The 13,962-nt window shown below is 39.3% G+C and overlaps 1 protein-coding gene across 1 annotated transcript in view; it reads left to right on the top strand.

The window, feature by feature from the left end:
• SNX9 (sorting nexin 9) overlaps positions 1–13,962 on the top strand; it is a gene marked incomplete at its 3' end in the record, with an annotated part of 28,635 nt that overhangs the window by 10,511 nt on the left and 4,162 nt on the right. The window contains exons 4-9 of the mRNA XM_010178215.2: positions 5,889–6,072; positions 6,855–7,008; positions 8,506–8,590; positions 9,505–9,630; positions 11,003–11,120; positions 13,800–13,930. Coding sequence (XP_010176517.1) covers positions 5,889–6,072; positions 6,855–7,008; positions 8,506–8,590; positions 9,505–9,630; positions 11,003–11,120; positions 13,800–13,930 — 798 coding nt within the window. The remainder of the gene's footprint in view (positions 1–5,888; positions 6,073–6,854; positions 7,009–8,505; positions 8,591–9,504; positions 9,631–11,002; positions 11,121–13,799; positions 13,931–13,962) is intronic.

Genomic DNA, 13,962 nt, shown 5'->3' with positions numbered 1-13,962 from the left:
AGGCAACTCTTAAGTTACCTGGTGTGTAGACGTAAGTTGTTGAGCATGCATAAGGAGGACACTAGAGACGTTATTCCCGGAGCTTTACTTCACACCTTGTCTGCCCTTTGCAACGTAGCGCTGGAAAGGCAAATTGTCATTGTCATATTTGCATGCCATAACTCACCCCCCAACTGCTATGAGCAGCAATGAATGCTAAGATTGGAGAAAATAAATATAGTGCCCTTATTAAAAGTGCACTGTTCTACTTCTGTGGCAATTGACATGCATGTTGCATTCCTGTAGCAACAGCATTTCCATTCTCTGATGTTGCTCTGTATGTGCAGTAAAGTAGAAGCATTGTCATGGGAAATGTGGCTCACTCGTGTTTGGTTGAGTCCAGTTTGTCTGGTTAAACTCGCATGTTAAATTACCTTATAAAATATTCAGGTGGGTTCACTGTGGAAGTTACAGGTACAATTGTGTATGGATTTTGGAAATTATTGCTTCCTTGACTAATAAATCTTGACTCTACATAAATGTATATGTTTGTAAGATTAAGTGTAAAGTTACCTTTTTGTGTGCGTAAGTCATCTCTAGAAAGGCAGAGTGCAAAAGATGTATAAAAAGAAGTACAAGCAAAACTGGTGGGTTAGAACTGTTAAGAAGGAAAAAAACAAAACCAAACCATACCTAGAGTTTTATGCTAGTTTGGCTTTCGTGATTAGTAACTTCTAGTTCCTGTTATAGATAATGACACTATAACATCCTACATTGCTATATGTAATATGAAAGCAACTCTGTTTTTCCACCCCATCTAAATCACAATATTACATTCAGACCTGTAACAAGAATTTGTGGCCAATTCTTGTTTAACCAAAGTACCAGACAGTGACTTCCATACAGTACTGGAAACAATGGCTCACTTGCTTTGAAATGAATCGTATTCACATATTAAATAATTGTCCAACATATGACAGTGATTGTACCAATACCAATTATGGAGTTGTCTTGAGTGGGTTTTTTTGTGGGTGTCCCAGTGGAATGCAAAGGCTTGGGCAGCAAGCTGTGAAACTGTAGTACTGTCATCACTCCTCACCTTCATCTGCACACTCTCAGGCAAAATTTGTCTATTGAAATAGTCAGTTATCCACAATTTAGAGTGTTTGCATGCTCTTTTTCTTGTAGCTTTGTTTTCATTTGACTTCTTATTTCATGAGGTAGCCTTGTGGTCTAGCAGTTTGCCATTGACTATATAAAGAATATTTTAACTATGTAATAGTGACAGTCTTGCCAGCCTTCCTATTAGTGTTTCTTCTTGCTTGCACACTGACAGTGGCATGTGGCACACGTATTGCATAATCCCCGTGACCACAGCAGGGGGCTTACTGCAGTATGTAGTTTTCTTCCTGATTTTAATTTTTTCTTTTGTTCATTGTTCACTGAGCATTTATTTTAAGGTGGAATTGCAGGCATTTGTAATGAAAGTGGTAAGCTGAAAAGCCTTAGCCCATCATACTCTTGAACTCCTCCTCCAAAAAAAGGCGACAAGGGAAACTGCTGTCCTCTGTCCCTAAACAAAAATACAGAGTGCTTTTCCCAAAAAGGAAGGATAAGCCTTGTTTACTCTCTTTAGCCTGATCCTAGAATGTCTAGAGAACATCAGAGAGAAACAGGGAGTCTTTCTTCTGTGTCTGGCATTGCTGTGACTGCTACTTGGAAAACTGTCTGAAATTTCTCATCTGTGTTTCAAGAAGAAACCATTAGGGATTGAAATCAGGTCAAGAGAAGACAAGTATATAAAGAGGTGACTTGATTGCCATTTATATGTGCAGGTGTGGGTAACAAAAAAGAAGCCCGAGAGAGCTCCATTGAACAAATGTATATAGCATTTTTAGTGGCTGAAAGTTGAAACTAAGCAAATAAAAAAAAATAATATTAATTGAGGGTGACAACAGATGTGTTTTCCCTCCCTGCATCCCATCACTGAGTATTCTTTGCTGAAGCCTAAATTATGTATCTTTCTAAAAGACAATTCTGTACTTCAAACATGGCTTTTTGTGAGCTGAATCAAGAGTTTAATAGATTGAAATCCTGTGCCTGCACTGTGCAGATGCAATGAAGCCTCTAGTCTACTTTGTCTGTGAATAACCTCACAGGTAAGGAAATGGGATTGGAAGTGGGAAAAGATCAAAAAAACTAAGTGCTCTGCTCTTCATGGTAGTAACTCAGTTCTTCCACTGGTGTTTTGTTGGGATTTGATTTTGGTTTGTTTTCCCTGCTGTAAGTAAGGAGCTTCCAAGTGGCTGTGCGTTGGCTGTATGTGATTTGTGAGCAGATAAAGCCCAGGTCCTTTATAGGGATTACTTTATGAAGGGGGCAGTCGGGCTATGAGTAGTGCTGAATGCTGGTTTCTTCTGGAAGGAAGTAAGATGACAGGAGCAACTGAAGAACAAATGAGTTCCTTGAACAGCTTTGCTACTGCCTCCTTGTCAGCTGTGTCATGAGGTCCTATTTCCTGTTGCTTTCAGGTATTTATCCTCGGGAATATTCTAGTATGTGAGTTGTAAGGCTGGTTATCCCTTAAAGTCTAGCCCATTTCCACTCTTGCTTTTCCTAGAGGATTTATTTTTAAAGAGAAAACATGTTTAAATTGTACAGTAGAAAAGTGGGCTTTCCTTCAGGAGTGGAAGAAGTGTCCAGGACCACAATGCTAAGGTGATGATTTACCAGGAAGAAAGCTTGGTCATAAAATATCATGGGCATGGCAGTTACTTCGGTATCTGCTAATGTGCACACTTGCTCTATGGTAAATACAGCACAGTGAATGCAGTTCTGTGATTGCTGCAGAGTAGGCTTTTAGCCCTTCACGATTCTTCCTGGGGGAAAAGAAGCTTGATTTTTAGTGTGACTATCTATATTTACTTACTTTTTAAAATGTACCTATTTGGAGGCTGTTACCCAAAGAGCTTGAGTTTAGTGTAATGTCTAAGTAAGCCTAAGGCTTTATCTCCATGCAGGTAACTAAGGCTGCTATAAAACTGGAGAGTTGTGTTCATTTCTGTGAGATACACAGCTGAGCCACAATGACTTTTCTTGTGTTTCCTGCCATTCCTCTGTGCTGTCTCTCGCTTCTCAACCCTTCTTCAAGAGCATAGCACTTCTCATTGCAGCTTTGGCTGTCCTGCACTTCCCTTGATCTAATCAGACTTACTTTTTCTACTCACTGCTTCAGCATGGCTTCTGTCTCTCAGAGTAGATTTTAAGGAGCATTTCTTACAGTCAGACGTCCTAATTTTTGATGGCACAGTTACCTAGATCTTTTTAGGTACTCAACTTAGTTTTAAAATCTGAACACCATGTTTGTTTTGACTTCTGTCCCTCAGGAGTAGAATGGATCTATTAATCCATCGGCAGCATCCATTAATATGAGGAAGGAGTCTGCCAGGAACAACTTAGTTGGCTAAGAGGTCTATAGACAGTAAAGCTTACTTTAGATTCTCTGGAAAACAGCAAAGATGTCACTTCTTCCTGTTTGATTCATGATTCATTTGGTAAAGATACTCATGTTCCAACCCCAAGTTAAGGATCTTGTCCTGCACCTTTTATAGCCTGTGGGCAGTGCACCTAGGGGCAAGAGCTTACCCCAGAGCTTTCTTGGGCACCCCAGAAGTAAAATTTTCTGATTTGAATAGTGCTTCCATATAGGTACGTAGAGATAAGACATCTGAGAGGGCAGTTTAAGTAAGTCATTTCCCCTTGCTGTACAGCATTTAGTGTGTGGCAGCAACTGTCTGCAAGTTTGACAGTAATTCTTCAGTAGCGTACCCAGCGTCCCTCTTGTTTTGCAGCAGATTTTAAGGTTTCTTTGCCACCCACTCATGTACCAGATTTCATATGAACTACAGAGAAGAGGAAAACTTTACTCAGCCTTTTGGCAATCATCCCACTTCTGGGCTTTCATTTGCCAGTGATCAGCACAACATATATTGCAGAAGTATATGCAAATGGTATTATGCAAACTCTTCTTTTCTAGGTGCTCTAAGTTATCTTAGAAGCAGGCACACTTTCCCATGTGGTTGGACCCCAGTGTATGTGTTTTCCTTTAGCAAAGATGATATACTCTGACTGATGGCATGTATGTTTCTTTTCTCTTTACATGAACTCATATCAGGTGGACATCGTAGGACGAGCAGGCTGATACAAGCTTCCAGCAACAACTTTGTAATTGCTGAGAGTGGCACTGTGTCAGCTATCCAAGAATTAGACCTCAACAATACTGCTCCCTTAGGGAGTAGTGTTCTTGCCTCAGTATCATCCTCAAAAAAAATCCCCCAAACTATCAATATAGAAGCTGTCCACATAATCTCTCTCAATCCATCAGTTCCTAGAGACTGACTCTTGTGAGTCTTCTGAATGGTCTTAGTTTCCAGATCCTGGGGATTCTGTCCTTAAGAGCAGATGTTGTATGATATCAACAGTATTTTCAAGTCTTAAAGGTTTGATATTGTCTGTGAAGTCTGACTGTCGGATGGCTTTATTTTAGGAAAAACTAAAGTGAGAGAGCTCTTACTCCTAAGTAGTATCACAAGCTGAAATGAGAGGAGAAAATTTTTAGTGAAGAAAAATGGAGGGTAGAGTAGCTGCACCTTTTTTGTGCAAGCTTATTCAACATTTTTGCAGAGACCAATTTGGCTTTTAGTGGGAGTTTTATTAAATTTTCTGTACTGGCAAATGTTCGAAGATTAATGTAAATGTTACAGTCTAATAGCAATTAATTTATATTAGGCACCCTTTCTTTGGTAGCTGCTTCATGATAAAAATAATGCACTGGCCTCTGTAGTTTTTGTGACTTCCTTTTGCAAAACTTGGTTTCTCTCTCTGCTGAACAAGACAAGCTTTGTAGGCTTTGTTTGCTTTCCTTCCCCTTCTCTTCCTTCTTCCTCCTACGCTTCGGGTGTGTGGGTTTTGATTTGTGTGGGTTTTTTCTTTCTGCTGGCTAGTCTCTGCGCTAAGTGTCTGGAGTAGACTACACTTAACTAGTCAATGCTTTTTCAAAGTGTAGTGTTAAAATCAAGGAGCTGAGCAGTATGCTAAGCTGTTAATCCAATTTACTGACAGATGAACTTGACAAATTGATGCAGTAGTTGGAGACATGTCTGCTGCTGTACGCTCTCACTGAGGTTTCCACCTCCGCAGCAGCATCAGCAGAAGGGTATGTGTGATTACCTTTGCCAGAAGCTTATGCTGAGAGAGTACAGGCTCCCTGAGGTCTACAGGGAAATGCCAGACTGTTCCCTAGCAGATGTTTGTTTCCTTCTGTCATCTTTGCTGTGAGTGAGTTAAGCTCTGACAGGGAAGCTGAACAGGTTGCTGGCCTAACTCCCTAACTGTCACACCAATCGCGATGGTGTGTGGGGGCAATTTATGATTTGCTTTTAGTAAAGCCACTAATCTGAGTTTGATAAAATAAGCATTTGAAAAAAACCTAATCCTTGACTTTTGAATTTGTGTTTTAAATGTGCTAATTAGTCCGTGGCTTTATGTAATTAATAGTTCACATGCACTATACTTATAATGTTGGTGTAAAATAATTACCATGGTTAAGAGTGCTTCCTAACACTGTTGGAACAAATAGTTTAATTTCCCTGAGGAGATGTAGCACTCTTATTAGTATGTATTGGTGTCACACTGCTGGAAAGCTGATCAGTTCTTCCAGGTGCTTGCTGCATTTAAGAGGTGTGTAGCTGAGAACGTAAGACTCGGCAGCTGCTCCTAAGTCAAACAAGTGCAGTCTTGAATACAAACTCATAGCCTATAAGCAGGCTTCAGACTTCAAGAAGAAAGTACATAGTCATTGCTTGTCTCTTCAGCAATTTCTTCTTTACTTTTGTCTTTATACAATGTAGGCAAACAATGCCAGTGATCCTTGGTCCAGCTGGAATGTTGGGAAGTCTGGGAACTGGGATAATGGAAATGCTGTTGACAGCTGGGCAACAAAACCTGAAAGTGCAGCCGGCCAGAGAAACAGTGCTTCGAATAACTGGGAGACAGCAGCAGCATTTGGTCATCCACAGGCGTATCAAGGACCAGGTATGCTAATTTTGCTCTTATTTTTGAATACATTAAAGTAGATGGACAGTAGAGGTAAGAATTGCTTAATCTTTCATAACTATAGAACCTGGCTTTTAAAAAAAAAACAAAACAAAAAACCAAACAATAAAACCAGCTTCCTAGTAGTACATTGCCACATGGGTAAACTGGACACTAAAATAATAGGGGTTTTTATATAAAATTTTTTTTAAAAAGTTCAGATCCACAGTAACAGACACCTCAAACTTGTATGGAAATCTGGCAAGGCAAAGTCTTGTGCATATGTGATCTATTCTCAGGCATATTGTTCAGCTTGCATAACTGGAATTTAAACACCCTTGAATTTGTGCCCTCAGGCCTGTGAAGAAGTAGTCTCTGAAATCCTTAATTTTAGGAAGTGGCTGGCCTTTCAGGAGACTTCTCTACCTTTTTGTAGTAAAGACCTAAATTAAGAGGAGAACTCATAACTGGAGAATGCTAACATGGAGTCTATGAATATGGAACACTAATTAACCTTAGCACACCAGCATATCTTCTTTCTTTTTTATTTTCTTTTTTTTTGTCCCCCTCTCCAATGGATTTCTAGTGTAGTGTTTTGCAGGTTGTATTTGGAGAGGATGGTGGTAATTGAGGAGGAATCAAAATAGAAGGCTGAACTAGCTTTTAATGTATTTACCTTGTTGATTATTTGTGTATGAGTGCTGAGGTAGCTGCTTCTGCTTTTAAAGAGAAAATATTTAACTTTCTCCTTTCCCTAACCCCTGCCCCCTCCTGTACTTCAGCAGCTGCTGATGACGATGATTGGGATGATGACTGGGATGACCCAAAATCAGCTTCACCATCTTATCTTGGTTACAAGGAGACTGAGGCATCAGAGGCTGGGGGGGTCCAGCGTGGAAATTCTCGTGCAGCTGCTATGAAGTTACCACTTAACAAGTAATGGAAAATGCAGGGCAAACGTGTATATATTGAAGACAGTTGGAATTGTCAAGATGTGTATATGTGTGCCCATTCAACCTTCTTGAAATATGCAATGTGAACATTACAGTTTTGGGGTAAAAGTGGAGATGGATTTGTAGCTCAGCATTTTCCCTGTGTGATCAGACAACAAAAATCCATGAAGGCCTGAAAGTACATGACAAAACTGTATAATTTTTGGAGGTGTTATACAGGCAAATGACACTTTTGCCAGGTCTGAACTTCTAGACCTACTGGTCTTTGAAATTTAACTGTCTTTAACACTATGTGTGCTTAGTGAAAATGGAAGGTGATGCATGGCTTGTCCATACAGTGAGACTGGTTAGACATGCTGCCCCAGTTTGAGCAGTTTTAGTTGCTAGGAGCGGGGAAAAGTTCTGCTCTCCTGTGTCTGTGCATCACCCAGGTTGATTCTTGAGCCATAGAAAGCCTGATTTTTAGATAAAAACCTTGTAATAGCGTGAAGCTTTGTCAGAGTCATACTAGCATTATCTCATGTTACCACTTAATGTTTGTTTATCCTAAAACTACTGTTATTGTGAGAAGCTACTGTGTGGTAATCTTAAGTGGATGAAAGCAGAGTGGAAAAGAATTGTAGAATAATGATCTCATCAGGTAGGTAACTAAAACTAACAACTAATCATGCAGAGACAGTTGATTTTTGTTCATCAGCGGAGGTTTTGTTGAGTTTTGTAACAGTACCTTTGCATCATTGTGGCATCTACTTGTTGCAAACAAGTATAACCAGCATAAATATACATATTTTTATTTGTCTATAAAGTAAGTCCTAATTTACTCCTCGTGTTTCTGTAAGCAGGCAGTAGGTTGGCCGTACTTGGAGGGCTAAGTGTCATCCTAATTAGAAAGACAAACACCATTTGCTTTTTATAAGACTTTTTACACAGACTTTAAAGACATTATAGTGATTTTTGTGAGATTTTCTTTCTGATTGGTGGATAGATTATTTAACATAACTCATATTTAGAAGCACTTGATAAATCTGTGGTTTGTCATTCTTTCAGACGATTGAATTATCATAATCTGAGATGGTGGGATGGCGTGCATGAGTGTGTGGGTGTGTGCATGAGCGTGTGGGCGTGTGCATGAGCGTGCGTGGGCGTGTGCATGCGCGTGTGTGTGTGCATTTCCAGAGAGGGTGGAGTGGCAGATACTACTTTGTGGCCTCCTCTCATGCTTGTTCTGAAGGGCTGCAAAGCACAAATAGCTAGTTTGCTTTGGAAGAAGGAGTCTGTATTACACAAATAAAAGCTGGAGGTCAGTGGCCAACACTTTTCTGCTTTTTCAGGGAGGGTTGTTGGCTGTTGAAGTAATCCACATCAATTCTTTTCTATACTTGAGAAATACTGAGGGTTTTTTGCTATATTGACAGGTAATTCTGCATATGTCAAAGGAAGGAAAATACAGAATAAACTTATCACTTCGTTTTATTGTTAGATTTCCTGGATTTGCAAAACCTGGGATGGAACAGTATCTGTTGGCAAAGCAGCTAGCAAAACCCAAAGAGAAAATTCCCATAATTGTAAGCTGGGGACGTGTGTGTAGTTTTTTGTCTGTGGGTTGTGTGGTTTGTTTTGGGGTTGGGGTTTTCTGTTTTTTTTTGTTTGTGGGGTTGGTTTTTTGGGGTTTTTTTGTTTGGTTGGGTTTTCTTTTTAGTCTTCCCCACCATTCTCTTTTTTTCCCAACTTAACTTTTAGCCTCAGGGTTGCAATATGTATTTCAGTCAGAAGAAACTGATACTGAACATATAATTAGAAATAGAACTGTCATAATAAAACTGTTTACCATTTCAGTATTTTAAAGCTGTGGTAGACTACGTTTCAGAGTCATGTGTCATTGAGGGATTTTTTTTTTTTTAGGGTCAAGTCTTCACTCTTCCTTTCTTCTAAGTGTGCTGATTTATTATTGGGTTGGGTTTGGGTTTTTTTCAGTACTTTTTTTCTCATACTGAATCTGTCTTACTTGTGATGATGAAAATAAGCCTTTTTGGGATTGGGAGGAAGAGTGAATGCATTACACTGTCTATTAGTTATCTAGATAGTTATCTAATACATAGGAGCTACATTCATAAAGGTTTGCAATATTCAATCATAATGGTCAGTTCAATCAATATTGATTGAATGCAATATTCAATCATTCTGATCTAAAAAACAAAGTCTCTTAGATATATGCTGTTCTAGTGAAATGTGGTTGAAGTAGCAATCCCTAGAATTCAAAACTGCTTTTTATTTGGGAAAAATTGTAAAATACAGAGTAAGATAAAAGTAACTGTGGTCAATCATATCTGGTTGCGGGGAAACCCCTCTATTTCCTGACTATCAAGCTCTTGCTGAAGTAAATGGAAACTTAAAAGTGAAGAGGGAAAGTTATTTGTCTCCTTGTTTGCAGCTGGTACAGCGTGATGTATTTAAAGATAATATTTGCAATTTCTTACAGATTGGTGATTATGGCCCAATGTGGGTTTATCCTACCTCTACGTTTGACTGTGTGGTGGCAGATCCCAAAAAAGGTTCTAAAATGTATGGTCTCAAGAGCTACATTGAATATCAGCTGACCTGCACTGTAAGTACATCTGAAATGGGATCTTCTCGCTTGCAAATATAGGTAATTTGTACATAGAAATAATATGGGTCAAAAACTGGCTGGATGGCTGGGCCCAAAGAGTGGTGGTAAATGGAGTTAAATCCAGCTAGAGGCCATCACAAGTGGTGTTCCCCAGGGCTCAGTGTTGGGGCCAGTCCTGTTTAACATCTTTATCAGTGATCAGGATGAAGGGATTGAGTGTACCCTCAGTAAGTTCACAGATGACACTAAGCTGGGTGGAAGTGTTGATCTGCTGGAGGGTAGGAAGGCTCTACAGAGGGACATGGACAGGTTGGATCAATGGGCAGCAACCAACTGTGTGAGGTTCAACGAGGCCAAGTGCCAGGTCCTGCACCTGGGTCACGACAACACCATGCAATGCTACAGGCTTGGGGAGGGGTGACTGGAGAGCTGCCCAGCGGAAAAGGACCTGGGGGTGTTGGTTGGCAGGAGGCTGAATATGAGCCAGCAGTGTGCACAGGTGGCCTTGCCAACAGCACCTTGGCTTGTATCAGAAACAGTGTGGCCAGCAGGACCAGGGAAAGTCATCCTTCCCCTGTACTCAGCTTTGGTGAGGCTGCACCTTGAATACTGTATCCAGTTTTGGGCCCCTCATTATAAGAAGGACATTGAGGCACTGGAGTGTGTCCAGAGAAGGGCAACAAAGCTGGTGAAGGGGCTGGAGAACAAGCCTTATGAGGAGCAGCTGAGGGAGCTGGGGTTGTTTAGTCTGGAGAACTGAGGGAAGACCTTCTCGCTCTCTACATCTATCTGAAGGGAGGTGGTAGCGAGGTGGGTGTGTGTCTTTTCTCCCAGGTAACTAGTGATGGAACAAGAGGAAATGGCCTCAGGTTGTGCCAGGGGCGGTACAGATTGGATGTCAGGAAATACTTCTTCACGGAAGGTGTTCTCAGGCACTGGAATGGGCTGCCTAGGGAGGTGGTTGAGTCACCATCCCTGGAGGTGTTTGAAAGACAGGTAGATGGGGTGCTCAGAGATATGGTTTAGTAGTGGACAGGTACAGTTGGACTCGATGATCTCAAAGGTCTTCTCCAACCAGGCCATTCTGTGATTCTATGATAATACAGTTTGTGTGGCTTTGTAACAGGGTTGTAAGAGTAAGTGGTAGTTGACACACTTTTTTCCCTGAAAAGATAATTTGTTCTAGCATTTCAGATTCTTCTGTAATTACAGATTCAAGGCTTTAAATGATAAATTTGATTTGCATTCCACTTATTTAGTATCCTGGTCACACTTGTTTCATGTCAGTGTCTGTAGATGCCTGTCTGTGATAGTTTAACTCAGCTGTCAGCCAAACAAGACAAAATTCAGACTTGCGTTTCTCTTGCAGAACACTAATCGGTCTGTCAACCACAGATACAAGCACTTTGACTGGTTGTATGAACGTCTCCTCGTTAAATTCGGATTAGCCATTCCAATTCCATCTCTTCCAGACAAGCAAGTAACAGGTGATTATTCCCAGTTGTGAATTCATAGGATGGGAAATAGAGATCACTTTTTTGCATGGTTGAGTTATTTTTTGTTTGGTTTTTCCCCATTATTTTTAAAGAAGGTATAAAAAAACCCCCAGGCTTTCACCATTCAAAACTTCTGATGAGTTGCGATGGCCTGTTAATAATAAAATATCAGCACTAAAAGCATCATTTCAGAACTCAGATTTACATATCTAATCCAGTGATTTAAAAAACAAAACCAAAAAACAAACCCCTAGTTACTATAGAAGATAATATTTATTATTGAAGAGAAGAAATAACTACTTGTGTTCCATATTTGCTGGTTGTCTGAAGAAATGGGTTTTGAGGGGTTTTTTTTCTTTTGCATTTGGTTATAAATGTATTATGTTGTAGGAGCTTTAAAGCACAGCTCCCGGGGGAAAGGGAGCATCTCCTGACAAACTGGGGTTTTTTTGTTCACAAGTAAGATGTTGCAGTTGTTTCTCCTGATACTCAATTTCACACTCGATTTAGAAAGCATATTCATTTGTATAACACTCTGCACTGGTTTGATGTCAGTTCAGTTTGACCAAACTGAAGCTTATGGAAGTCTTTTGTTCTGGCTTCAAAAGTGGGATTGGACCGTTTAAATGCTGATGAGTTCAGTCATTGCAATTGAATACGGCAATGCTGGTGCATTTTCAGTAGTCTTCCTCTTCCTTTCCTCAAGGACGCGCTAGGGTGCGTGTGAAGAAAAGAATGGGCACCTGTAGAGGACAAAAATGCATTACTTCTGCCTATTTCCACTTGAGTGTTTCAGTTAAGAATTTTATACAGCCTTGAAGACAACCAGCCAAAAACAAGCGTATAAAAGCCGGCATCTCGCCAACTGTGTGGCTGTGGGCATCACTGAAAATGCAGCAGCTCTGCTGTGTTTGAAGAAAGCTAAGCATTGATGCAGGTGCTGGGATAAATGCCGAGGAAACTGAGAAATGAGGAAGCAACTTCCTCCCCTCCTCTCCCTTTAGTCTCATGTTTAGAGAGTAAATTCACCAGTATTTTTGCTTAAACATCTCTAGGTTTTATTGTAACTGTAGTTTAAAAGACTCAAGAGTTTAGCATCACAGTTAAACCTTGCCCGTGGATTTCAATCTTCTGGAGTCTGTGGGAGAGGATAACTTGTCTCTTTTTTTTTAAAAAAAAAAAAAAAAAAAAAAAAAAAAAAAAAAAAAAAAAAAAAAAAAAAAAAAGGCAAACTTGCCTCTCTTTCTCTCTTTTTTTAAACATTATGGGAAACACTGGAAAAAATGATGCTTATTTTCATTGGGTTTAGGAAACTTCTTTCTGAAGACGGTCTAGAAAAGTATTTCTGTCCATTACTCTTGGCAAAGCAAGACTCTTTACAAATAGAGCATGATTTTGCTGGTGATGATATTCCTAATGACCAGCACATAACTTCCAAATGTTACTGTTCCTGTTGCCTTGCATTCCTTATGCTGGCAGGAATGCTTTGGAGATTTCAGTGTAGATTAAAGGTGGAACACTGTAGGATATGTCGTGTCTCTTCCATTGATTTTTTTTTTTTAATTTTTTTTTTTCCCTGCTTAGCTAATTTGCAGGAAATGTACCCGCACCCAAACTTAATTTTTCACTAGTTGTGTTCTTTACTTGCTAGTCTTGCTAGTTTCTATATTTGTACTTCAAAAACGAAAAACAAAAACCAAAACTCCACCTTGTGGAGCTGCTGCCATAGTAACTATACAGTAGAATTATATTGAAAGAGTACATGCATTCAAGGTTTGTCATCTGCACTGCTATGGAAATGAGAAGATTTGGGTGCTGGAGGAATCTCATTCCTTTCAAATGCGTTGTAGTCACTGTATGCTTTGGAAGTCTGATGTTTTGCCTTTTTTTAATTTGGAAAAGATTCTCTCAAGAAGACACAGTTTGTGCTAAAACTAAAACGTTCTTATAAATACACAGTGACGATGCACTACTGGTTTAAAAAAATAAATTGGTTAATTAAATAATTTGTGTTAAAATCTCTTAACTATGAAAAAAATCTGTTAATCTTACATGTATGTATTCTAACTGATTTATACATATGATTTATTGAGGGTTTTGGGGGAGTTTTTTTCCCCAACACATTAATTTACCTGTATAGAAATACATTTAAGGGAGGTACTGCTTTTTAAAATCTGCTATTCATAGCTGAGCAGTCCAATTTCAAATGCTTTGTTAGCTAGGACATGACAACTTGGAAAGTATGTAGTTCATTTTTCTCCAATGTTTTTGAGTCTTACATTGACCAAAGATTTTCTAGACTGTATTAGAAACATGTCTGCATTCCAAGCCTGTGCCTAGCTTCTCTCTTGGGTTGTCTGAATACCTAAATTTTCCTTCCAAAAGTTTATTAATTAAAAAAAAATAAATTTGAATTGTGAGTGCATATTATGTGTTTTTAATATTTCCTGACTAACTTCAAAAGGAAGAATACTCTTGGTCAGTAACCAATATACTGTAATGTAAGGTTCTTCTGATTTGTCAGCGTAATGTTTCCTTCTTATAAGTTCTGAGTCATTAAATGGTTAATAACTCACCAGATGAATTACAGATTCTCTTTTAATTAAAAAAAAAAAAAAAGCTGAGGGTACTAGAGTAGAAATGTTACAATTACTGTTTAATGTATAACAGGGCGTTTTGAAGAAGAATTTATCAAAATGCGTATGGAGAGACTGCAAGCTTGGATGACGAGAATGTGTCGCCATCCTGTTGTCTCAGAAAGTGAAGTTTTCCAGCAATTTCTCAATTTCCGAGATGAGAAGGTAGGAAATAAATTTGTGTAGAGACTGAGATG

Source organism: Antrostomus carolinensis, unplaced genomic scaffold (genome assembly GCF_000700745.2).
Source record: "Antrostomus carolinensis isolate BGI_N321 unplaced genomic scaffold, ASM70074v2 scaffold8531, whole genome shotgun sequence".
In the NCBI taxonomy this organism is placed as follows: Eukaryota; Metazoa; Chordata; class Aves; order Caprimulgiformes; family Caprimulgidae; genus Antrostomus; species Antrostomus carolinensis.
Note: the sequence above shows the minus strand (reverse complement) of the source record. Positions and strands in the feature narration are given on the sequence as shown.